The sequence below is a fragment of the Octopus sinensis genome, linkage group LG19, assembly GCF_006345805.1.
Source record: "Octopus sinensis linkage group LG19, ASM634580v1, whole genome shotgun sequence".
In the NCBI taxonomy this organism is placed as follows: Eukaryota; Metazoa; Mollusca; class Cephalopoda; order Octopoda; family Octopodidae; genus Octopus; species Octopus sinensis.
In genome coordinates, this window is record NC_043015.1 from 16,461,251 (window position 1) to 16,487,391 (window position 26,141).

The 26,141-nt window shown below is 35.2% G+C and overlaps 1 protein-coding gene across 3 annotated transcripts in view; it reads right to left on the reverse strand.

The window, feature by feature from the left end:
* Window positions 1-2,707: 2,707 nt before the first annotated feature.
* Window positions 2,708-26,141, reverse strand: part of LOC115222267 (allograft inflammatory factor 1) — a 137,101-nt gene continuing 113,667 nt past the window's right edge. For all 3 annotated transcript variants that reach the window (XM_036511113.1, XM_036511114.1, XM_029792431.2), the window contains one exon: window positions 2,708-3,200. In XM_036511113.1, the coding sequence (XP_036367006.1) occupies window positions 3,116-3,200 (85 nt within the window). In that variant the 3' untranslated portion in view covers window positions 2,708-3,115. The remainder of the gene's footprint in view (window positions 3,201-26,141) is intronic.

The following is a 26,141-nucleotide window of genomic DNA, read 5'->3' on the forward strand; positions in this document are numbered from 1 at the left end:
TAGCACTATGGCCCGGCAACGCCAGGTCATAGTGCTAGTTTTTAATTAAAACAATCACTGAAATTTGAAAATAATGATATGACTCCAACTGTTTGCATTAATAATGGTTTCAAATTTTGATACAGGGCCAACAGTTTTTGAGGGGAGGGTGAAGTCAGTTGCATTGATCCCAGTATTCAGCTGCTACTTGTTTTATCAACGACAAAATTGGTCTTGGCAGAATTTGAACTCAGAATGTAAAGACAGATGAAATGCCACTAAGTATTTTGTCCATTCTGCCAGCTTGCTGCCTTAGATCACATTAATAATAATAATAATGATAATAATAAAAAGCGATGACATCACTCCTTTGATCTCTTTAATAATAAAAAAGGGTACATCAGTCTATTTGATTCTTTTAATAATAAAGGTAATAGTTCTTTAAACTTTCTCCAGCCAATTGTTATTTTAGCAACTTTACTTCCAGAGATCCTCCTCCACTGTTAATTAGATCACCTAGGTAACAAAAATGATTTACTACCTCTAGACATTCCAGAACATCTGTTTCCCATGTATTCTTATTGTTTATTGCACCTATTCATTTGTCACAAACACTATTAACCTTCCTGTAATCCCACTGCATCTCTTATGTGTCCATAGTTTGTAACGAGTACACCAATTGGAATTTCTACAAACACCTCTTCTACATATAGAATAGGGCTGTTTACCTGAAGGGATTAACATTCCGTGTGTTTTCCTGCTGATTAGAACTTTGGTCTTTGCTAAGTTAATTTTAAGGCTCTTCGGTTTCAGGTTTTGCTTCCATACTGAAATTTCATTTTCAGTTCTACTACAGTTTCAGCTATATGTTATTTGTGTCTTTGTTGGGTGTCCTTCTTGATACTAACCTGTAACTGTTTTCAAGAGACCTTTGCAGGAAGTTCTCATAACATTAGAATATTCTGTGTATGTGTGGGTGTAGTTCAAATTTACAGAAAACAAAAGACAAAGACAGGATGATGGAGCAACAAACAGGCATATTAGCTTGATGAATTATCTTCTTTCAGTTTCTGCCTACTAAATCCATTCACAAGGTATTGGTTGGCTCAGTGTTATAGAAGATACATCCCCAAGGTGCTGCATAGTGGAACTGAACTTAACTATACAAGCCATACCAGCACTCATATCTTACTGTATTGACCAGACTATCAGATGTGATATACACCACTCATCACAATGCACTTCCTCACATTGTTCTACTTTCTGGATGCTGCTGCTCTCCTGGCTTGGTAGACAGGCCAATAGTCTGTCACAACATTACCAATTTACAGCTGAGTATATATATATTCTATGATGACTTGAAAAGCTTTATTTGACTGAGATTATCTACTGAATATGTATTTTGCAGAACGCTTTCATGAGGCATTTTTGCTCAACCTTATAGTTGATATTCATTGTCAGTATGGATGGAATATAAAAACTAATTAATTGATGAAAGGTATGGACAAATTTCAAAGTCATTAGATCTCATTAGGAAAGCATATTCACTTCAGTTGATGAGGCTTTAAAATGTTTATATATATATAAAAGTGTAAGTGAAACTAGTGATACTGAATAAGAATATCCACTGTGAAGGTGAGGGAAAAAATAATTCATGGAAGTTCAGAATTCTAAATACACACATCATCTTCATTTAATGTCCACTTTTCCATTCTTGTATGAGTCAGACAAAATTTGTTGAGGCGGATATTTCTCTATCCAGATGTCCTTCCAGTCATCAACCCTCACCTGTCTCCCTTTTTGGTCAACCCACCCTGAGCTATTTTCTCTCAGTCATATTTTAGCTATTTGTAATCAGTGTCACTACTTTGTATTTCCTACTTTTTACATTTTTACCTTTCTTCTCACAGTTAGGCTTTCTAATATTGAAATCTATTTCAGTCCTTCTTCACACTGAGCATAAAGTATATGTTGAGCCATCAAAAGCACATATATTCAAATTAAGCTATCTTCTATGGTAACAGCTTAATTTATGCTTTATATAGCAGGTGTAACTGTGTGATTAAGAAGTTTACTTCCCAACCACATGGTTCTGGGTTCAGTCCTGGCATATGGCACCTTGGGAACGTCTTCTACTATAACCCTGAACCAACCAAGGCCTTGTGAGTGGATTTGGTATATGGGAAACTGAAAGAAGCCCATATATATATATGTGAGTTAGTGAATGTATGTATGTTTGTATCTCTGTCTTGACACCCACCATATGACAGTTGTAAATGATTGCCAAAGTCACATAGACAGTGTCATTCATTTCCAATATTCTGCAAAAACATGTCTGATCATTCTCTCTGACCATGCAAACATGGAAAAGAGGACATTGAAATGTCTATGACGATATAAAAACAATGAATTTCTGCATAGTTTTCTTGAATCAAATTTCAATCACAAGGTAATGTTGATCATGAGACTCTTGCCAGAAGTGCCATACAGTGAGAATGAACCTGAAACCATATTGTTGTGAATCAAAATTCTTAACCACACAATCATGTCTTTTAAGGATACATGTATACACTCACACACACACACAAATTCACATAGGTTCATAAGCACAGATAATTATGAATTTATCATTAACTCATCCAACAATATGATTTTCTGCAAGTGACCCGACTTATATTTGGTTACATTGATTGTTTAATTTACTTAAAGAAACAAAAAAAAAATAATGTTGTCTTTCTTCTGTTAGGGAAAATTTATTAAATTAGTCAAATAAAATGGGTTTGAAATTACTAGCCAGAATCCAGATGTTTACTGGAGAAGAATGTGTAATATCAATTATAATTTAAATTGTATTTTGGTGGGGGAAAACAAAAAAGAGGAAAACAAGATATCAACAAAAAATATATATGTGCCTTGTCACTTGAAGCAGCTCTGATATGGATAAATTGAAAGTATGTAATTTTAGATGGTTTAAAATTGTAAATACTTTTTTCGTTTGTTTATTTATTGATTGTTCCTTGTTTTTTTAAAAAAATAGAATTTATCAGCAAATGAGCTGGATGTCTAATCCATAACGAGACTATAACACTTTTTTAAATGGTGCTTCCCAAACCAGAGCTGCTGACAGTCTTTCATATCATGGAAGATTGCTTAGATCTCGCTTGGGTGGCGGTCCTTTTGGTTGTTCCTTTGGTTTGTTTTTTTCTTCAAACATCAATATCCTAAAAAAAAGAGAAAGAAAGAAAATGGTTATGGTTTATCACTCATGAATGTAAAAGTTATTTGCTTGAATGTGTCTGGTATTCTGTACATAATGTTTTGTGTCATTGATACTATCATTCAGTTGTGACATCCGCTTAAATGGTTTTTCTGTGTGCAGAAAAGATTATCAACAAAAAAAAAATAATAATTTTAACATAAGACAGACAAATAAGAAGTATCTCATTAAAGACTCCTGTTTAGTTGGTTACTTAGCATTTTGTATTTCAAACTCTATGTGAGTTCATCAGTACATATTCAGTTCATGTGATTTGTCACTGATCTAAGTGAGTAATGTTTTAGGTAAGTGACAAGTATTTTGAAGAAATATCTCTTTATGTAGTATGCACACCACCAGTCTTTCACCAAACAGAGAAAAACCACAAGACCAACCTAATCAAAGGAAATTAGAGGGACAATCTTTGCAAGGACCTATCTGACAGCAGTTTACATCATATACAGAATTCCAAATTTGTTGCATAGGTACTCAAACAATGGCTGGGTGCATAAACAATACTTTCAAGTCATTTACAACAAAGTCAGTATTAAACTACAAGAATGATGTAGATAGTTCCAATGTTTGTTTACTTTTTACAGTTAGATAATTCATGGTCCATTTCTAACTGAGGATTTCAACCTAGCTTTCACCTCATCTTAGTTTCTGTTTATCTAAGTGTCAAGATTAAACCAGACCAGAAGCATTTTAATGAAACTATTAATTGAGAAACATTATCTGGTTTATCACAGATAATCTTTGCTCTAGTAAATACTTTATTCTCTGAGTTTGGAAAGCAATACTTGTTTCCTAGTACAACATCTGTACATGTGTGCACTACCATCATATATTCCAGTACAAGTCAGATGCTTTAATATGTTCAGTTTCTGTTGAAATAATGAAAACATTAAACTTGTTGAAATAAGCATGTACTCTCTAATCGATATGACTTGTGACATTTTCTCTGAATATAAACAATTAGATTTAAGGAGACTTATGGTGATATGTATTAGCAAGAATCATTTGTTGTAAAAGAAAAAAAAAATGTGATATATTAAGTTGCTGAAAATGTTCTCCCCACAGAGCAACCTAACTTGCCTCCTCTCATTTATCTAGTTGATATTCCACTGAAGTCATTCAAATGATCTAAATTAATTACGAGTATGTAATTTCATAGGTAGACACTCTCGCTAGGACTTTAGAACGGTAAAATGACCAAAAAAAAAAAAAAAAAGTAAGGGAGATAACTACAAAAAAATCAGCTAACATCTCGGCAATCTTTCGATAATTCACTTCAGATGTCGTGACCTCTGTGACAGCTGCTAAAATGGGTGGAGGAGAAGAAAGCTAATGGGTTGTGTGTGCATGCTTGTGCTTGTCTGTGTGTGTAAACAGAACAGGCACATACACAGACAAGGACAAGCATGCACACACAGATAAGAACAAGCATGCGCACACATAGAGGTCACAGCAGCTGTCATGGAGGTCACGAAGATATCCGAAGTGAATTGTTGAGTTGTCATGGAAACAGCCAAGTGTTTGTTTTGGTTTTGTCGGGATATATCGAAGGATTGCCAACATCTCTCTATGTAGTTAACTAGACAGACACTCTTAATCTTGTCAACTATGTAGAAAAAGCTTTCCCCGGGGAGGTCTAACATGACTGAGTTCATTGTTTTCCCCTATTAACTTTAGAAATCAGATCCTTTCCAATCTGCTTTTTTTTTCTCCAAAAGTTTTGATCAATTCTTCTAATTAGTTATCTTCATTGCTTATTGTTTTTAGATTTTAGAGGGTGTTTTTGTCTCCCCTAGACATTGTTCAAATTACCGTATGTTAACGTGTATAAGGAACCCTGTTTTTGTCAAAAATTAGGTTAAAAAATATGGGAGTTTCTTATACATGGTTAGTATTGTAATCCCTTACAAAACCTTTTTTCCAAATTTTAAGCCAACAAAATTAGGGAGTTTCTTATACACGTTAAAATATGGTAATTACATTTCTGCTGAAAGCAAGTGTAAACCTAACACATTTTACTGTGTCTGGTACAGATAATTATTTCTAGAGTGACGTAAATGTGCTCATCTCTACTACATTCAAGATGAATGCCAAATTCTTAGTAAATGCTCTGGCCACAACCACCACCACCCAAGTGACTCAACTGCTTCCACTCTGCTACCAGTTGTAGAAAACATAATTTAAAACAGGAACAAATTAGTCTGATAGATTTGATTGGAATTTGTTGAGCAAACCAGATGATGTTGGCTATTTGTTTTTCTGCAGCCTTCTGTATTTGCAAAGAGTCTCAGATGTTTGCTAAAGTGAACTTTTAATCTTACTAACGAGAGCTTACACATCTTGCACTTAAAATTATCACTGTAAAAGAACTATGTCCCAATAACCTGAAAAACAAGTTAACAGAGACCTTCAGATATCTTGATTAAGGATGAAGCTTAGCATCATTTCTTCCAGTTCTGCATTCTAATTCCATTGAGATCAACTATGCTTTTATCCTTTTGGGATCAATAAAATAAATATCAGTCAAGTGCTGGAATTAATGTAACTGACTTCTCCATCACCTCAAAAAGAAAAAATGCTGGTCCTGTGCCAAGATTTGAAACCATTATTATTATTATTATTATTTAAGACATTGCATATCATCCAATATTGTGATGTTGATTGAAGATATTGTGTCTACCAGGGTTTTGTACTGTCTGTCAAGTTACAAGGACCTCAGACAGACAGTACTTTATGCAACATGCATGCAGTTCTAAGTAATGCCGATTTTTGCAATATACCTAGATTGTAGGGTATTTCTAAAGTTTCCAGATGGTTTTTCAGATTGGGCAGTATTGAACCCAATGCTCTGATGACAACAGGGACAACCTGCCACATCTTGGTAATCTCAATTCTCAGGTCACGATATTTATCAATCTTTTCTCTTTCTTTCATGATAATATGTTGATACCCTGGCACTGACATGTCGATTATTAGGGACTCTCATTTGCCCCTCCTAAAGGTTACTTTTTCCAGCCTTCGATGCTCTAACATCTTGTCTGTCTGGAAGTGAAAGTCTCAGAGAATTTTTGCCTTCCCCTTTTTATTCATTACCTTTTCTGGTGTATGTTGGTACCAAGCATCTGTTACCTTGTATCCATATTTCCAGGATAATAATAATAATAATATTATTATTAAGGTGGTAAGCTGGCAGAATGCTTAGCAGTATTTCATCCAACCTTAGATTCTGAGTCCAAATTCCACCAGGGTTGACTTTGCCTTTCATCCTGTGAGGGTCGATAAAATAAATACCAGTTGATTACTGAGACTGATCTAATCAACTATCCACCTCCCTGAAATTTCAGGTCTTGTGCCTATATTAGAAAGGATTATTATTATTATTATTATTATTATTATTATTATTTACTCATTGCAAGTACATGAAATAACTAAACATTTCAGCCTACTTTCATATCATCAGCGAGATTAAATTTTGGTAAAGTGAATCGCCAAGTAGGTATTCAGAACTATGTCTTAGAGGAAGAATATACTTGAATCCTTGGCCCAGTGTCTAATATGCTGTATAATTACACAATTACATATTCACAATAAGTCACATGAATTTACATCACTGAGATGTTATTTTTATCTTAATATATGCAATGTTTGCTCAGATCTAATCACCTCTGATCAGTCCCAAAGTTTTGACCAATTAGATATGTCTTCTTATACCTAAATGCTGGAATGGTAAATATTGTTCAATTTGTTTAGTCCATCAGAAGAGTACTCCATTTATATCTACAAATGACAGAATTTTATCAAAAGCAGCCCAAATATGTATAGACTATTTTAAAATTAAATGGATATAAACTGAAATGATCCTGACACTAATGAATCACACATCAGGAAAAAGGTGTATGAAGATATGCATCAATCTGTGTGATGTACAGAGAAGTCATTATTTCTGTTGGTAGAATCACTTGATAAATGCTTTTAATTATCTGTCAAATGGGCCATTCTAGTTAGTAACCACTTAATTCAAAATCCAATCTATGGGTATAAATCATCAAAATCTTATTGTACCACATAACAAGGTCATGGTTAATCAAATAACAGAGTAAATGCAAAAAGTACAGAAATACAGAGGAAAAATTGACTTTCTACACATAAAAAAATTAAAACATAAAAATTCTGAAGCATATCTTGACAAGTTGCACAATCTATGTAAACAAAATGCTCATACAAATAGTGAGGTTTGTTTCCAATTCATTGTAAACATATAGCTATGTGTAGTCTGTTTGTTGTTCAACAGACAAGGGCATTTTTATCTGGCTTGGAAATAGATAAGGGTCGACAACAGGAAGGGCATTTGATTATAGAAAAATCTGCCACAAGACACTCTTCCAGGTAAGCATGGGAAAATAGACATTAAAACAATGATGAGATGATGGTGGTATACTGGCTTATAAATGTGTGTGTATGAATGTAATATATGTGTGTGTTTATGTCTGTATAAATATCATTTTATGTCTGTTTTCCATGCTGGCATGGGTTGGGTGGGTCATTACAATTTCGGTTAGATTTATAGAGAACCATTATCTTCATAGGCAAATGGGAGGTCCATATCTTGTTCAAATATTTTATTTTTGGTTTTGTTTCAATGGTTGAATGACCTTCCAATCACTGACAGTTTTACAGAGTGTTTCAAGTACATTTTATCATGATACAACAGCACTAGAGAGGTTGTCATATTTTCAACAAGACAGGACTAAAGAGACTTCTTGACCCAATACTTTCTCTACTTATTTGTCAACCACTCTATAGAGTTTGCTGGATGCATTTTATCATGGCAACATCCTGAGAAGGACAGATTTGTAGACTATAAGAGTAAAAAGTACTCACTACACATTTGATGTGTACATGCACTCAAGGAAGCATTATTAAGAAATTAAATAGGAGTTAGAGCAATGACAGGAGAAAAACCAGGCTGGATGAGTGAAAGAGAAGAATATGATGGAAGAAACAGAGTGAATGGGATGAGAGAAGAGGAGAAGTCACACATTCATATAAGAAAGTAATGAAGACATGACTTAAGGAAGTGGTTATTGGAAAAATGAACAATAAGGAGATGAAAGAATGTCAAAGATATGAATGTGGTTTAGCAAATATACACTTGATAGAATACACACACACAATATACTTAAAGGGTTGTTGGTTATAGTCGGTCAGAGAACAACCATTGGTTTGGCACCTATAAAGTTCCTAGCAGTATAGGTAACTTGTTGGTGACACTGACTAACCAAGACTTTTTCCTACCTCCAATTGTAGAGAGGTTATGAGCCTCTAGCCAACAAGTTTGACGAGTTACTTACACTGCTAAGAACTTTATAGGTGCAAAATCAATGGTCACTTTCTGACTAACCATAACCAAAAACCCTTTAGGTATTTCATATTTATGAACTACTAACCAATATATATTCCATGTGGGCAGAGCCTTAGGATTGCAAGGAGGCAGCATATAAAACTCTGAGATGTTTTCATTACATGAAACTAGTAGTAGCTCATAAAAATATATATTGTGTTCATTAAATAATATATATATATACATTTTCAAAATGTAATCACATGTGAATTGTTGGTGATCTTCCTTTTATCTTGCACTTTCCTCTGTCTCCTGTTTCTGAAGAAGAGCTTTGCTCGAAAGGTAAAACCACCTTTCTTTCCTTCCCTGAGCATCTGCTAATACTTTGCATGTACCATGTACTCGCATTGTTTTTTTTTTTTTCTTGTTTGTTCTTCATTAATTTGGATTTACTATTATTTATATATATATATATATATATATATATATATATATATATATAGACATATATATATTTTATGAGAAAACTTAATGAAACATGAAATAGTTGGAGTAAAGAGATAAGTCTACTTGAAAAATACACTACAGATTTAAACATTTGAAAATACTCTCCACAAAACAAAGCATATCTAAAGAAAAACACTGTATTTAGAAGTATGGATGAAACTTTGTTTCTGGATGTCTAAGTGTGATACTTGCTATCAGCAGGTTTTTACTAGCAACAGCTTGTTGTAAAGCAAATTACTGTAATATACTTGAATAAGCCAGAGCAGGTCAACAGTGGAAGACAACACATCATATTTAAGGAATCTCTAAATTTTTGTCTGTTTGCTAGGTCTTTGAGCTTCCATAATCTTCTTTTCCAGATTGGTTTATTTCCCTGAGTCTTTCTAGCTCTTATTCTGAAATTACAAACTAGTAACTTTGGACAGTATCACCATGGATTCCAGGGAGTGCATGGGAGCTATGGCTTTGGACCTAGAAATGAGGAGGGAACAAAACTGCTGGAGATTGACTGCCTCCTTACCAGGCAACAAGATAGATGGATCCTTAAAAATACTAAGTATTTCCAGGTGAAGCATGTACAACCCAACATAAGTTACTAGTTAGTGGCTTCAGAATTAGAGCTAGAAAAACTCGGAGAAATAAACCAATCTGGGAAAGAAGACTATGGAAGCTCAAAGACCCAGCAAATAGAGAAAAAGCTTCTGATGAAAGAGAAGAAGAGTTGGGGACATATAGCTTAGAGGACAATTGGAAGTACCTGCAGGACAATCTACTGAGGGCTACAGACAAAATCTGTAGTTGGTGCAGAGTGCTATAAAAGCAAAAAGACAGGCCTGGAAAGACTGGAAAAACAATGGAAGCAGAGAATTATATCAGGTAGCAAAAAGGGCAGCTAGGCATCAGGTTCACATAGCAAAAGGAATAGCTGAAGGTAAGAGATATGCAAATGTTCTACAGCATGCAGGAAAAGTATTTGACCAAAAGTAAGCCATTGTACTTAGCCTTCACTGATGTGGAGAAAGGTTTCGACAGAGTTCCCAGCTCTGTTATATGGTGGTCTCTAAGGAAGTTAGGAGTAGAGGAGTGGCTTGTTAGAGCTGTAAAAGCCATGTACAGTGATGCTGTCAGTAAGGTGAGAGTCAGCCATGAATACAGTGATGAATTTTGTGTACAGGTAGGGGTTCACGAGGGCTCAGTTCTCAGCCCACTCTTATTCATTATAGTCCTCCAGGTCATAACAAAGAAATTCAAAACTAGGTGTCTGAGAACTGCTATATACTGATGACCTTGCTCTTATTGCAGAATCTTAAGCAGAATTGGAGAAGAAATTCCAGGTATGGAAACAAAATCTGGCATCAAAGGTCCTTAAAGTTAACCTTACAAAGACTAAACTGTAGTTAGAAAGAAGACAAAACTCTCATTCCATCAGGTAAATGGTCCTGCTCAGTATGTAGGAAAGGAGTTGGAAGAAATTCCATATGCTGTGCCCAGTGTAAACTATGGATGCATAAGAGGTGCAGTGGAATCACAGGTAGTTAACAGATAAAGTCATCTTTGTATGTGGAAGATGTGCAGGAACAATAAGCACTAAGAACACATGGGAATTAGATTCTCTCAAATGCCCAGGAGGCTCTCTTGGGGTTGTAGATAGTTTCTGTTACGTAGATGACCAAATTAGCAATAGTGGAGGATACTCTGAAAGTATTGTTTCTAGAATAAGAATTGGGTTGGGGAAGTTCAGAGAGCTACTACCTCTGTTGGTAAAAAAAGGACTCTCTCAGAGTGAAAAGTAGACTGTATAATGCTTGTGTGCAAAGGGCTATACTCCCTGGTAGTGAGACATGGGCTCTGAATGCAGAAGACATGCATAAACTGGAGAGAAATAAAGGTAATATGCTCTGTCGGATGTGCAACATCAGTGCATGTGTACGACAAAGTGCAAATGTATTGAAAGAAAAGTTGGGCATAAGAGGAATCAAATGTAACATGCAAGAGAGGAGACTACATTGATTTGGACATGTGATGCATATGAATGAGGACAGCTGCATAAAGAAGTGTTGATTGCTGAAAGTGGATGGTACCCATGGAAGAGAGAGACCCAGGAAGATGTGGGATGAAGTGGTAAGGACTGATCTCAGGAAGTTGGGCCTCATGGAGGAAATGACAATGGACCAAGACATTTGGCACTATGAGGTTCTTGAGAAGACCTGCCCACATCAGCAAAACTGAGTTCTAGATGCGCTGTGTGTCCTACCCACACTTAACAAGAAAACTTCTCACACACCCTAACACAACAAACCAAACTGCATCTCTTCTCTTCCTTGCAATTCCTCTTTCATACATTATGCCTACTTCTTACTTCCCAATCCTGTCCTCACAGCCCTGTTTTTCTGTATCATTGCTATCCGGTAGCCCCCCACCCGCCACCACTCTATATATACCCAGGTTTTTGCCACTCACTTCGCTTCCATCTCCACATTCTCTGATCAAGCTTCTTTTGCAAAATCCTGCCACTTATATTATGATGTTCAAATCTCAGAGGTATGCTCTGGCACTTGCCACCATCTATATCGCTCTCTCTTCCTTTACTCAACCACCACATTTATACTCTGACCCCCATCCTTTGTGAGTATTCCTAGCACTTTGCCACCATTTCTATCTTGCTGTCTCCCACACTCTCTGTCTCTCCATCTCCTGCACATCCCTCAGGTTGGGTAACCATGTATCTCCTTTACAGCAGCACACCTGTTTCTGTTTTCATTCCTGAACTCTCTCTCTCCCTCTCTGTCTGTCTGTCTCTCTCTTTCTCTCTCTCTCTAACCAGCTGGGTAACCTTGTACCTCCTCTACAACAAGATACTTCTTTCTGTCTCTATCTCAATATAACCTTTCATCATCTGATACAAGATCACCTCCTCCAATGCCCTCTCAAAATATTTTTATTTTGTCTTGCAAGGTACTTGGTGACCCTGTCAGTGCAGGTGCCACGTAAAAAGCATCCAGTCCACATTGTAAAGTGTTTGGCATCCAGCTGTAAAAAGCTTGTCAAAACTGACCTCGTCTGTGCTTGTGCCACCTACAAAAGGACTAAGTTCACCCAGCTGAATGGTTGGTGTTAGGAAAAGCATCCAGCCGTAAAAATTCTTCCAAAACAGTTATAGAAGTTTGATGCAGGTTTCTGCCTGGCCAGCTCCTGTCAAACCATACCACCCATGCCAGCATGGAAGGCGGACATCAAATGATGATGGTGATGATGATAATTTGTACTGTACAAACAATTGTTATCATCATCATCATCATCATCATCATCGTTTAGCGTCCGTTTTCCATGCTAGCATGGGTTGGACAGTTCTACTGGGGTCTGTGAAGCCAGAAGGCTTCATCAGGCCCAGTCAAATCTGGCAGTGTTTCTACGGCTGGATGCCCTTCCTAACGCCAACCACTCCGTGAGTGTAGTGGGTGCTTTTTACGTGCCACCCGCACTGGTGCCAGACAGAGCTGGCAAACGGCCACGAACGGATGGTGCTTTTTATGTGCCACCGGCACGAGGGCCAGGCGAGGCTGGCAACGGACACGAAACGGGGCGGTGCTGGCAACGGTCGCGAAACGGAAAGTTCTCTTACATGCCACCGGCACTGGTAACACATCTGCAATTTCCATTGATCGATTTCCATTGATCGATTTCGATTCTGATCGTCACTTGCCTCAACGGGTCTTCACAAGCAGAGTTTTTACATGCCACCGGCACTGGTAGCACATCCGCAATTTCCATTGATCGATTTCGATTCTGATCCTCACTTGCCTCATCACGTCTTCACAAGTAGAGTTTTGTGTCCCAAGAAGGGAAGGTATGCATACGTAGGCTGGCTCCATCCCATGTAGAAGGCCACGGGTTATGGACTCACTTGTCCTGCCGGGTCTTCTCGCGCACAGCACACTTCCAGAGGTCTCGGTCTCTAGTCATTTCCTCAGTGAGACCTAAAGTTCGAAGGTCGTGCTTCACCACCTCGTCCCAGGTTTTCCTGGGTCTGCCTCTTCCACAGGTTCCCTCAACCGCTAGGGTGTGGCACTTTTTCACACAACTATCTTCATCCATTCTCGCCACATGACCATACCAGCGCAAACGTCTCTCTTGCACACCACAACTGATGCTTCTTAGGTCCAGCTTTTCTCTCAAGGTACTTACACTCTGCCGAGTGTGAGTACCGGCATTACACATCCATCGGAGCATACTGGCTTCATTTCTAGCGAGCTTACGCATATCCTCAGCAGTCACGGCCCATGTTTCACTGCCATGTAGCATGGCTGTTCGTACACACGCATCATACAGTCTGCCTTTCACTCTGTGCGAGAGGCCTTTTGTCACCAGCAGAGGTAAGAGCTCTCTGAACTTTGCCCAAGCTATTCTTACTCTAGCAGTTACACTTTCAGCACACCCGCCCCCGCTGCTGACTTGGTCACCTAGGTAACGGAAACTATCAACTATTTCTAGTTTTTCTCCCTGGAAAGTGACGGAAGTTGGTCTCAGAGCATTTTCAGTGTTTATTGTTCCTGAGCATCTGCCACATACAAAAACCATCTTCCTAGTTAGCCTTCCTTTGACATTGCTGCATCTCTTATGTGTCCATAGCTTACACTTGGTGCATCTTATAGAGTTTTAGGTATATAAAGTCATTTCCAAAAGATGTACATATTTTCAGAGAGCTGAGTTATTAATAAAGGCACAAAAGTACATATAATATTTGAAACAACATAGTTATGCTGTCCACCCCTCTCTCTCCATCTCTCTCTCTCTCAACACATACATACACAGTCTCACAGACTATAATAGTAGCATTAAAACATTATCTAGAAGGTAGTAAGTACACAATGGATAAAACATTATGGAAAACCAAGTGTATTCATGAATACAAAGCAATACAATAATATTATTGTAATTTATTGCTGAAAAGAGGATATGGCTGGATGCCACATCTCAACTACATCACAAAAAATAATTGGCAGTATCTCTCTCCCCTTCTGTGTTAATCCCCAAAGGGAGATAATTTTGATTTTATTAGATTTACTTCCCTTGATTACAATGTGCTAATTAGTATTGCTTATCATGTGAAATGTAATGTTGGGAACATGCTATTGCCACTTCTATTTTAACAGATTATGTTACATTTTATAATAATTCTGCTTGTCATTGCATTACGTAGCCCCTCAGTAACATTTTCCCATGATTAGAGAAAAAGAAGGAGAGAGAAGCGTCAATGATGTAAGGTAGAGGGAATGTAATTGTACTGCTTTCACATGATTAGCTGAAGGGAAAGAGAGGAGAAAGAAAAAGAGAATGAGGTGAAGAGGGAGAGAAAAGCATCTATAATACGAGGTAGCTGAACTAAGATTTTATATCACCTATCACTTAATGCATGCACATAAGTGCAATTCCATGAAATATTCATGCTTATTTATGTGGCAGATATATGAAATTTAACTAAAGGTTGTATCATATGTATGGGATATTTTTTTTTGTTTATGGGGAAAACGGAAAAGTAAGACTGAATATTTATTTCATGAGTGTTGTGCATTAAGTCTATAAAACTGTGTATAAAGTATATAAAGTGTATACATAAAGTGCATTAAGTAATCATTGTGTTCCAATTTCTTTCACTTTTCAATGAGTAGCAGACACAACACAGGCTATGCTTTCAGTCTGTAATTAATTGATAAACAGTATATTGTTATGAGTAGTTAATTGTTACTAATGATAAATATTTATTGCAAATACACAAATTAGGGATTTGTTTTAATTTTATTTTAATCTAATTTAATATTTTTATTTTGAAAATTAATATTCGGGGTAGACTATGAGCAAGATGGTAAGATAATATCCATTATCTCAGTTTGTAAGACTTGGGAATGTAGCAGGAAGTTTCAATGATGGTTGCTTCTGATAGGCCCCTATGAAGGAAGTGCCAAGGACTCTACTTGTATGACCCTCTTTGAAACAGCAGCTGACAAAAATAAAAGGATGGATGGGTGAACATGTATACAGTTAACTAGTATTCATTCACCATGATTTTGAAGGAAGTAAGATTATATTTATTGTACTTAAGTAATGTTATGTAATATAGGTCACAGTGACTAAAATATATTTCCACCATTATATCACAAACTGTCATATGATTGGTAACAACCTCAGGTATAAATAAATACTTAGTTGCTTTGAAAATAGAAGAAATATTTTAATTCATTCTAAGATATCTTAAAATAAAAGAAATGTGAAATTGAACAGAATGAATGTTCCTAATGCTACTTCATGTTTATATCCTTTTTCCCACATTAGCATGGGTTCAGGAAATATATTAAAGCATTGTTTTATGTCCAGATGCACTTACTGTCACTAGCCCTTATGTATTTTCAAATAAGAGGTCTCTTATTCCATTTATCTTTGAAATGTGCTAAGTCAGCAGATGATTTGTTATCAAGAGAAAGAACACCAATAGAGAAGTGCAAATATAAACACACATACACATTTACAACAGGCTTCTTTCAGTTTCCTATGAACAAATCCACTTTTGTTGGCCTGAGGCTATAGCAAAAGACATTTACATCCTCTACAACACATCCTCCTAATGTGATTCATAACCACTCTTATACAAATCACCATATATAAGTGTGTTTGTGTGTGTGTGTGTGTTGATACTAACATTAACAGCTTTATACATACTGAATCTTCATGCAAAACCTTATGCTGCATTTGGCACCGTTTCTATAAAGGCTATATTATGGGGTGAGTTGTAAGCTTCCATGTCCAACTCACAATATGGACAGCCAGGTGCTACTACTTGTCTGGTTTCTAACTCGAAATTTACCTGGTTTGGTTGACCTGCTTCCCATAGTTCAACCAAATAATTTGGCCGATAGAGGTTTATTTTCAGCCAGGTATTTACTTTTTTTTATGTATAGTTTATCATTGTGCTGCATCATTAATCTTTTATTTTTCTATGTAAAGAATTCTATAGCATTTAGTTGTGCTTTCTTCTCATATCTTTGAAGTAATTGCAGAACAACATGCGATGAAGTATTTTTCTACCCAGTCCAGGAACAGAAATCACAATCTCATGAAGCCTCCTTGATACACTACATACACACAAAAAAAAAAAAAAAAAAGACCACTCAACACATTTCATGTGGTTTATTTGTAATAATAGTTTGACTCACAATTACTTTTCTTGAAGTTTCACACACAGGTAAGTAAAAAGAAAAAAAAAAACTATCTGATTGGGATTTATTTCAGATTTATTAAACTTCAAGTAATGCAATTCTGTATATGTGATTGTTGTTTCCAAATGTCTTCATTAGCACTGCTTGAGTAAAATTAGTGCAATTGTTTACATCCTCCAGAAAACAAACATAGTTTCAGCAACTTCATCAGTTTCTCAGTTTAAAAGTGTGAGAACTGGTGAAATAAAGATATATTTCTTGAAAAACAGGTATGGGTTGGTAAAAGTCTTGGAAAAAATTATCAGCATGGAAAAACAGATGTAAAAGCAAATGGTGATGATACATATACATATGTAAGAACATACATATATAAGAACATATAAGCATCTGTCTGTGTGTGTATATATACACACAGTTTCCTTTAAAGGAATAGAAAAAGCACCAACAAAATTTCAGCATGTCCTCCCTTAAAAAATGTAGGGTGTGATCTGAGTAAGATTTTATTGTTAACTTTAATGAAACCAATTTCATTATAGCTTCAATGATGTAAACAAATGTTACATTCATACAGGATATTCCTAGTTACAAAAATATTACCAAACTTCTAAGCAAAGACTCATTAACACCTCTAATGTTAAACCTTATAATAAATGTGTTATACTACTTTGAAAGATGATTAATAAAAAGATAATTATTTACTTAAAAAAAGGTTGAAGATTTGTTGTAGATTTTTTTTTTCTGATTGTATAATTCCTTGTAGCATTTATAACCACTCATTATTAACATGTTTGCTTCTGAACATCTTTATGTTTGAAGAACATTTTCAGAAAAGAATGACCAAATCTTTTGTTAAATTTTTAGTGCCATTGCATCTCCATGAGGTTTTTATTGGATATTTCTTCACTATGTGATTCAAATTATTATACTACATTTTCTTCATTTATTTCATTAAATCCAATTTGATGTGCCAACTCAACAATCCCTTGAATCTGTACAAAAGTACAGACTCCTCAAAGCACAAGAAGTCTGCAATGCAACCTGGATAAATTTTACTCAAAACAAGATTTATTGCATTTGTTTTAACTTTCTGCTCTGCCAGTGTCAAATTTCCAGTAGCACTCATCATATAGTAACCATACTATGTTTGGCAGATTTAGCTTCTTGGAACTTGATAAATTTAGTTTCATGGAACTTGAACAATTGTTTAAAAGTGTTGCACCATAAAATGTAGGCTTTGAATATCACAATAAGTTACTGGTCCATAGGTTAAATCAAGGTGGTTGCGTTTAGAAGTAGAAAAACTACATGAACGTTATGTGTTAGGTCATCCAGAATATACTGATAACCAAGAGCATTGTCCATGAGAAGCAAGGCTTTATTTTCAAGGTTATTAACCTGACAGTATTCTTTGACAGTTGGGCAGAAACATGAAGCAAATCAATCCTGGAACAATGTTCTGGTGACGAAATTTAAAGTAGCTTTCATAGCCACTAGTGCCTTAGTGGTTTGAACTTAGATATCTTGAGATATTAACATCAAGTGGGTCAGTCAGCCAGTGCTTGGAAGCCTTGAAAGCTGGTGCAGTGTTTTTCTGCTTTTTCTTTAGAAATGTAAGTTTGTCTTGGCATTTGTTTTCAAAACAAGCCAGACTCAATCAATGTTAAAAATTTGTTGTGAATGTATCCCCCTTTGTTAATAATATTTTTCAATAAGCCTGGGAATGCAACTTCTTTGTTTGACATGAGTGGACTCACCTATTGTCTGTATGATAAACAATTTTGAGTGATTCTTGAAACAATTAAACCAATCATGACTTGCTACAAAGTTTTCACCTTCAACACTAGAATCCTGTTTTTACTTTAGGTCAAATGAAATTAAAAGTTTTCATTTGTATGGCAAGTAGCAAAGAGAGAGTTATATTAATGCTTATTCTCCATTGACATGTTCAAAACTTTTCCATATTTTCTATGACACAAGATCCACTCCTTGTTAATATTGTACAAACTAAAGGTACTGCACAAGCTTCAACTTTTTCAGTATTACAGCAAATTGTTTATACAGTTGTAGGTCAAGAGATTTTCCAATACATTATATAGTTCACCGTCCATCATTGACTCTCTGTGACATTTCTAATATAGTCAGTCATGTTAGATTTCTTCTGTTTTAACATTTTTATGTGCCCTCAAGGTGACAATGCACATTGCAACAAGGATGAATAGGTGAATCAAGGAATTGATGTTTCCAAAGCAAAACTATAAGGAGCAACTTTTACCACCACTCAATTCAAAAGTAAAAATGTGGCTAGTTTTGAAGATGGCAGACTTCATATAGTTTGCAACTCAACTACTTTCTTTTAATATGCATACCTGCTTGTATCTATGTTCTCTTAAGTATTTGTACTAATTTAATATAATTTTTCATTTAATATAATGTCCAGAAGAAAGGCAACTTGTTGAATGAAAATCCAAAAGAATACATTATGTACTTAGCAAACAAGGAGTGTTGTGAAAATTTTAAGTGAATTAATAAATATTAGCTTCAAATCTTGGCACAAGGCCAAGCAATTTGGGGGGAAGGGGTAAGTCAATTACATTGACCCCAGTATTCAACTGGTACTTATATTATCAACTCCAAAAGGATAAAAGGCCAAGTTGACCTCAGCAGAATTTGAACTCTGAACATACAGATGAACGAAAAACTGTTAAGCATTTTGCCCAGCATGCTAACAATTCTGCCAGCTCACTGCTCTTTAAAATGCTTCATAACGTAAGTCTCCCATGGTGGAATCAGAACACAGAACATAAAGCTGCAAATCATTTTGCTCAACATACTAGCAGGACTGCTAACACACCACCCAAGTGAATTAATAAATATTGGTGTCAAATTTTGGCACAAGGCCAGCAAGTGCAAGTACCACCTGGTACTTATTTTATTGATCCTGAAAGGAAGAAAGGCAAGTCGACCTCAGTGGCATTTATCTCTGAACACAGACAGGCAAAATGTTATACATTTTGCTCAGTAGGCTAACAATTCTGCCAGCTTACCACCTTTGAATTAAAAAATATAAAAAATATCCTGAGTTAGAATGTATTGATTTGTGTCTATCAAATATATTTATTCCTTGTTTTCCTTTTTCATTTTATATTTTAAGTATTATTGTACATAAAAGGAGTTACATCTCGATGGAATAAACAACAAAATTATATCTTCTGTGACAAACATGAAATAACAGATTTGAATGATTAGTATACCTTGCTTTTTAAAATACTTACTTTAATGAAAGAACGAAAGAAAAAGAAATTACTAATACATACTTTAATGAAAGAACGAAAGAAAAAGAAATTACTAATACATACACTTTAAAAATTGTTATTTTACAGTTTCCAGTTATATCTGATCTTCATTAATGTTATAACAAACAAATTTGAAGTTAAATGAAAACTATTTTTAATTTGATGGAAGCAGAAGTTTGAAAAAAAATTTTTTTATACTATATGAGCAAGACCATGAAGCAAATGACTACCCATGTGTAACTATTCAAACCAGTTAATGTACAGCCTCAGTACATAGGGTAGAACTGTTCAACTCCAATTTCATGAATGCATGCATGTATGTACATACGTATATATGTCTGTCTGTCATTATTTAGTTTTACAAGATTTCTTGCCAATAGAGAAAGAACCGGTTTCTAACCTAGATCTTTATTGGATTTTCTACATCAACAGGGTATTTTCATATGATGTATGTATATGTGCAGATTTGTACGTTTTGTTTTATGTATGTATTCTCATGCATGTAGTTGCATATCTAGACATGGTCTTACATACTTAAATGTATGGATGTACACCCCCACCCCCTATATATATATATATTGGAGTCTGGACAGCTCCATGGCTGGCCAGCTCCTCTCAAACTGTTCAACCCATGCCAGCATAGAAAATGGATGTTAGATGATGATGATATGTATGTATGTATGTATGTATGTATGTATGTATGTATGTATGTATGTATAATTTTGTTGTTTATTTTGAGGTACAAACACTGTAGCTTCTATGAATTTTTCCCCCAAATGCTGACATGAATAGCTGAACATGAAAAATGGTAATAAACATAAACAATATTTATTTAAAAGCCAAAGCAAATACTAATTAGGGAAAATTTGTTTGTAGAACTTGAAATGAAAGGATTTTGTTCAGTGATGAATATAACCATTGCAAAAACATACATAAATGAAACCATGTCAATAAATGACTAAAATAAATAGAGGAGGGGTGGAAACAAGAGAAGAAGAAAAAAGTAGGTGAAGAGGGGGGGAAAGGAAGTTAGGGAAAAAGTGGAAGAGTGTTCTGTAATTTCATGTTTCACATTATCCCATTAAACAGGCAATTTCAGTTAAAAGGACAGTTGTAAGGAATCATGAAATTACAGGAAGGCAATAGAACTGATATTATTGATATAATTTTTACATGCAAGAAATAGTTTTTTGCAAGAAAAATTAATTTTGAGCAAATAAATTATGATACCTTTGTTCTATAGGGAAGTGAAAATAAATTAAATTAAAGAATTTTGTAGATATATTGACCTTCACATTTAAGATTTTCCTAGGTCTGTTTTCACACTTCAAGATAGTGAGGATGGCTATATACTGAATTTTAGCTGAAAAAGCACTAATGTTGGGTGCCTCAGCATACCAATGAGAGTTTTAAACATAGCATCATCTGTGAATAATGAGGGGATATGCTTATTTGTATTAGAAACTAAATTATGAAGAATATTTTGTGGATCATTAAGAGTTCTTATTAACATAAATTGATGTCTCATTCTATTTCTGATTGGGTCTAAATCTATTAGCCTCTGCGTTTATGGTAATAACTTAATAATAACTATACTAAGGTTGCTGTATACTGAAGTCTTTAAGCATAAATAATTTTATCTTTCCTAAATTTATGGCCACTCTTGTTACATATGACCAAAAGCCCATTGTCCCTATAAAGGCCACTTCTTAAGCTAGGCAGTTCTTTACACATACAGTCTAAGATATAAATTCTGATAATCATACACAATTCAGCCACATCAAATGTACTCATGGGGGATATAAAAAAAACTCAGCACCTTTTCTCTGAATCGAAATGGTGAACTGTCAAAAATTGTAGGCATTTTCTAGTGGCCCATAAATTTCTTTTCTGTCAATAACAATATTTTGTTGTTTCCTTCATAATGGTTTGATGAATTTCTTGCTTACTTAAAAGTATTGCTTTGATTTAGCACATAAATATACTACAGATTGACAATCATTAAGATAATATATGAGCTGTAATATTTAATATTTTCTTTATTGACAGGAAAGAGGCTTCTGTCTAACACTGCCCCTTTCATACATTTTTTTATGCATTATGGGTTAACTATAGAATAAGTTATACATACAAACAATATATAATACATGAATACTGTAAAACAAAATAAGTTAAACCCAGTAAAAAAGAACGTTTTAACAAGAAGTGACTTAAAAAGCCTTTCATGCATTAGGACACATCTAATTCATGCTTGTATATCAAAACTGTAGAACTTTCCCCAAGATCATGATTTAGAAACTGAGAGAATCTCCTAGATTTTAAATGATATTAAACAAATCTAATTTGCAAATCAATTCAGCCCAAAATATTGGCGACTAAATTAATGACAATAGATGGATTGAATTAAGATAATAAATGAAATCACTACAAAAGTAATATACATATTGTTGACAACGGACAAAATATATAGCTGTATTTAAGAAAAAATTCAAGTAATAATATTTGCACATTAAAAAATATCTCATCAGGGCATTATCAGTAAACATATATGATGAAACAATGAAATTTAAATTACAGAAAAAGTTGTATGTGTACAATGGAAAATGCAATTACAAAAGGCATGGTGAAGTCACAAGGCCTCACACTATTTTGAATCCTCTGTCTTTCTCCTCCCACTTTCACCCCTCACTCTGTGTCATTCTCCATTCACCATTATCAACACAATCACTTACTATTTGAGTTACTTCCCCTTAGCCCTTTAGCATTCTAATTACTGTCAAATGTAATGCTTATTTATTTACATTGCTTTGGCTCATTCATGTATTATCTCATAGCTTCTATATTTTAGTGATCTGACTGTATGTCCTTAGAATGACATTGTACAGCAGGTGTGAGAAGCCAGATATGGCTGGTTTAAATGCTAAAGGGTTAACATTACACATATTTTACTAACATTGGAGTCTGGTGCAGCCCCTCAGCTTACCAGTCCTGGTCAAACCATCCAACCCATGCCAGTATGGACAACAGATGTTAGATGATGATGATGGATATTAATACACTGATATCAGGTTCACATATTGGTTAATTCTTTCAGAAGAATGTATAGGTACAGTGGGATAAAAATCAATAATGTTAAACTGGTAAACTTACAGTTTTGCTTATCAGTAATGTTACTAAATCATTCTATATCATCATCATCATTAGTTAACGTTCACCTTCCATGCTGGCATGGGTTGGATGGTTTGACAGGATCTTGCTAGGGGGGAGCCTGCACCAGACTTCCATGCCTGTTTTGGTAGGGTCTTTACAGCAGAGTGCTTTTCCTAACACCAACCACTCCACAGAGTAGACTGAGTGTTTTTTACATGGTACTAGCACGGGCAAGGTTTTTATAGCTGGATGCCCTTCCAAATGCCAACCACTTTATAGTGTGGACCGGGTGCTTTTTACGTGGCATCAACACTGCCAGGGTCACCAAGTAACTTGCAAGACAAAAAATCTTTGAGAGGGGAGAGGGTACTGGAGGAGGTGATCTTGTATCAGATGATGAAAGTTTATAGTGAGACAAAAACAGGTGTCTTTTCCTGTAGAGGAGGTACATGGTTACCCAGTAAAAATGAGAGAGAAAGAGAGTGATTAGGAATGAGGACAGAGACAGGTGTGCTGCTGCCAGAGGGAAGAGCAGAAGGAGAGAGTGGGAGGCAGCAAGAAAGCAGGAGAGAGATGGTGGTAAAGTGCTGGACATAGTCACAAGGGATTGGGATCAGAATATAAAAGGGATGGTCAAGTAAAAGAAGAGAGAGAGAGAGAGAGTTGGTGGCAAGTGCCAGGGCATACCATTGAGGTATGGAGGTAATAATATAAGTGGCAGGACATTGTCAAAGAAATGTGAGTAGAGAGTAGGGGAGGGGAATGCAGTGAGTGGTGAAAACCTGGATGGTGGGCTACCAGAGAGCAATATATATAATTATATAAAAAAAATTTTTTAAGATGTATATACTTTTAATTTTATGTTCAATCAGATTTAGAATATGTTTACTAATTATTTCTAGCTCGGTTTTGGCTGGTTCATTCAGTCCACATTTAGGGTTAAATTCTCCATTTGAATTCCTGGAATGAACATACGCAGAAAATCATAAAGAGTAAACAGATACTCATGTACTAAAAAGACCTGTACATCCATCGCATGAGCACAAGTCTATCTACACGCACAACTACTTATATGCACATACTAACTCATATTTACAAAGTTCTGCAACAGTTTTGATTAAAACAAAAAAAGCCATGACACTTTGTTAGTGACCAGTTGAATTCAGTGAAGAACTTCATTAAATCTCAAACAAAGACAGACATACCAAACAAATACTTACCAAATAATTACCAACACAACACCCAGTTAAAATACCCAATAATCTTCAATTCACCTATCATAGGAACTACACAGTAGTGGTAGAAACAGTAAAGAAAAACAACTGCATGTTTATAAGGAAGTAGTTGAAGCATGGTGAGTTAGCCTTTGCCAATCAGCCAAATTAATTTGTGGGCTTTTGTCTGGTGTTGGGTGTCTAGAGTGTAGATGAATGATACTTGTATACAGAAGTTTAGAGTAGGGTGTTATCATCTGCACAAGAATGTGTGTGTAAGTGTGGTTAACAAATAACAGAAAGAACATTAATGCACAGACAAAAGAGTGTGGGAGACATAGTAAAACCTTGAGATATGTGGGAATTGATAAAGCTATGTCAGAGAATGAAGCTGCATGGCAGAAAAGTTTTGAACCAAGAAGTGAGGGATCAAAGGAATATGTAACTGGATATAAGAATCAAATTCATGTGATGTCCAAAGTAAGGTATACAATGGGATACACAGTATGCATTGCAAGAATTTTGAGATTGGTTATTAAGTACATTTTTAATTTTACAGTTAGAAATATAGAAAAAGCAAAACTCATCATGATGACAAAAGAGGCAAAATGAATATATAACATTAGAACATAGTCAAAACATTTCTAATTACATAAATCTTCAGGAAGACAAATCAATCAAAATCATTTTTACCATCAATATTCTATCTACCATCCAAGATGATACTGAGAAAATCGTCATCCCATTTTATTTTCCAGTGTCTGAATAATTAATATGCTGGACTCATAAGGCAGTGAGCTGGCAGAATTGTTAGCACACTGGGCAAAATGCTTAGTGGCATTTCATCTGTCTTCATGTTCTGATTTCAAATTTTGCCAAAGTCAACTTTGCCTTTCATCCTTTCAGGGTCAATAAAATAAGTACCAGTAGAGCACTGGGGTCAATGTCAACTCCCACTAAATTGCTGGCCTTGTGCCAAAATTTGAAACCAATATACTGGACTCATGGCAAACGTCTTTACCATAAAACATGTAGAAGAGTGAATAACTTACATGCACTCATTGACATGAGACTCAGCTAAAATAAGAAACATGTGATACTGGTTAACACACAATATGTTACATCTGTTACAGAAATAAGCTAGTCTTGCCTTGAGCCACTCAGTCACAAATAACAACTAACTGATACACTGATGGAAGAAAAATGATGATATCAAAGATATTCAAAATATGATCACAAACTGTTTCAAACTATGCAACTACATTGTCTTGCACATGCCTATACACATGCTCTATCCTCTTTCATGTCATGGACATGCATGGATAAATAAGCACAAAATACCATTTTATCTCCTGACCAGACATTCACATATGCACCAAAATATGTACAACAACAGACTCTATAGCCACAAATCATTATAGTAGACAACAGTATAGTATATTCGTTACTTAAAGTGCTTTGATGTATTGACTGGATTTTTCAGTCTTAAATTACAAGCAAAGATATTTTCAGATAAGTTAAAATCAATATATCTTAATAAAAAAGCAATATTTTTAGCAGTTAAATTATTTATATTTCCATGCCTACTTTTCATCTATTATTTCTAATTTGGGATTTAACCTGTAATTTTAGAACTGCTTGTGTAAAAGTTTTATTTTTTCAATGATATTAATAACTAAAGTTCCTCAGCTTAGATATAACTATTATAACTTTTGCTTTAACTACTTCTAATCTTTTGTAGAATCTTTACACTTGGTCTATTTATTATAAATAAATCACTATTAATAAAAAAAGAGCACTATTATTTATATTCACATTTCCAATAAATTAGACATGTATTCTAGGTGTTCATATCATCTACTATATTTCATACTACACTGGGTTTAAAATTGTATATTCTCCAATCATTCTCTCCTGTCTCTTTCTCTCACTGTCTCTCTCTCTCTCTCTCTCTCTCTCTCTGTGTGTGTGTGTGTGTGTGTGTGTGTGTGTGTGTGTGTGTGTGTGTGTGTGTGTGTGTGGACAGAGAGGGGGAAAGAAAGAAAACCCACTATAGATTGAAATATGGAAGATGCTATTAATACTTAGAATACATGCAACTCAGCAACTATATTTTAGTGTTTCAGCTACACAATACTCCCAAAGCATCAAAAACCTATGTTAAAAATACATGTT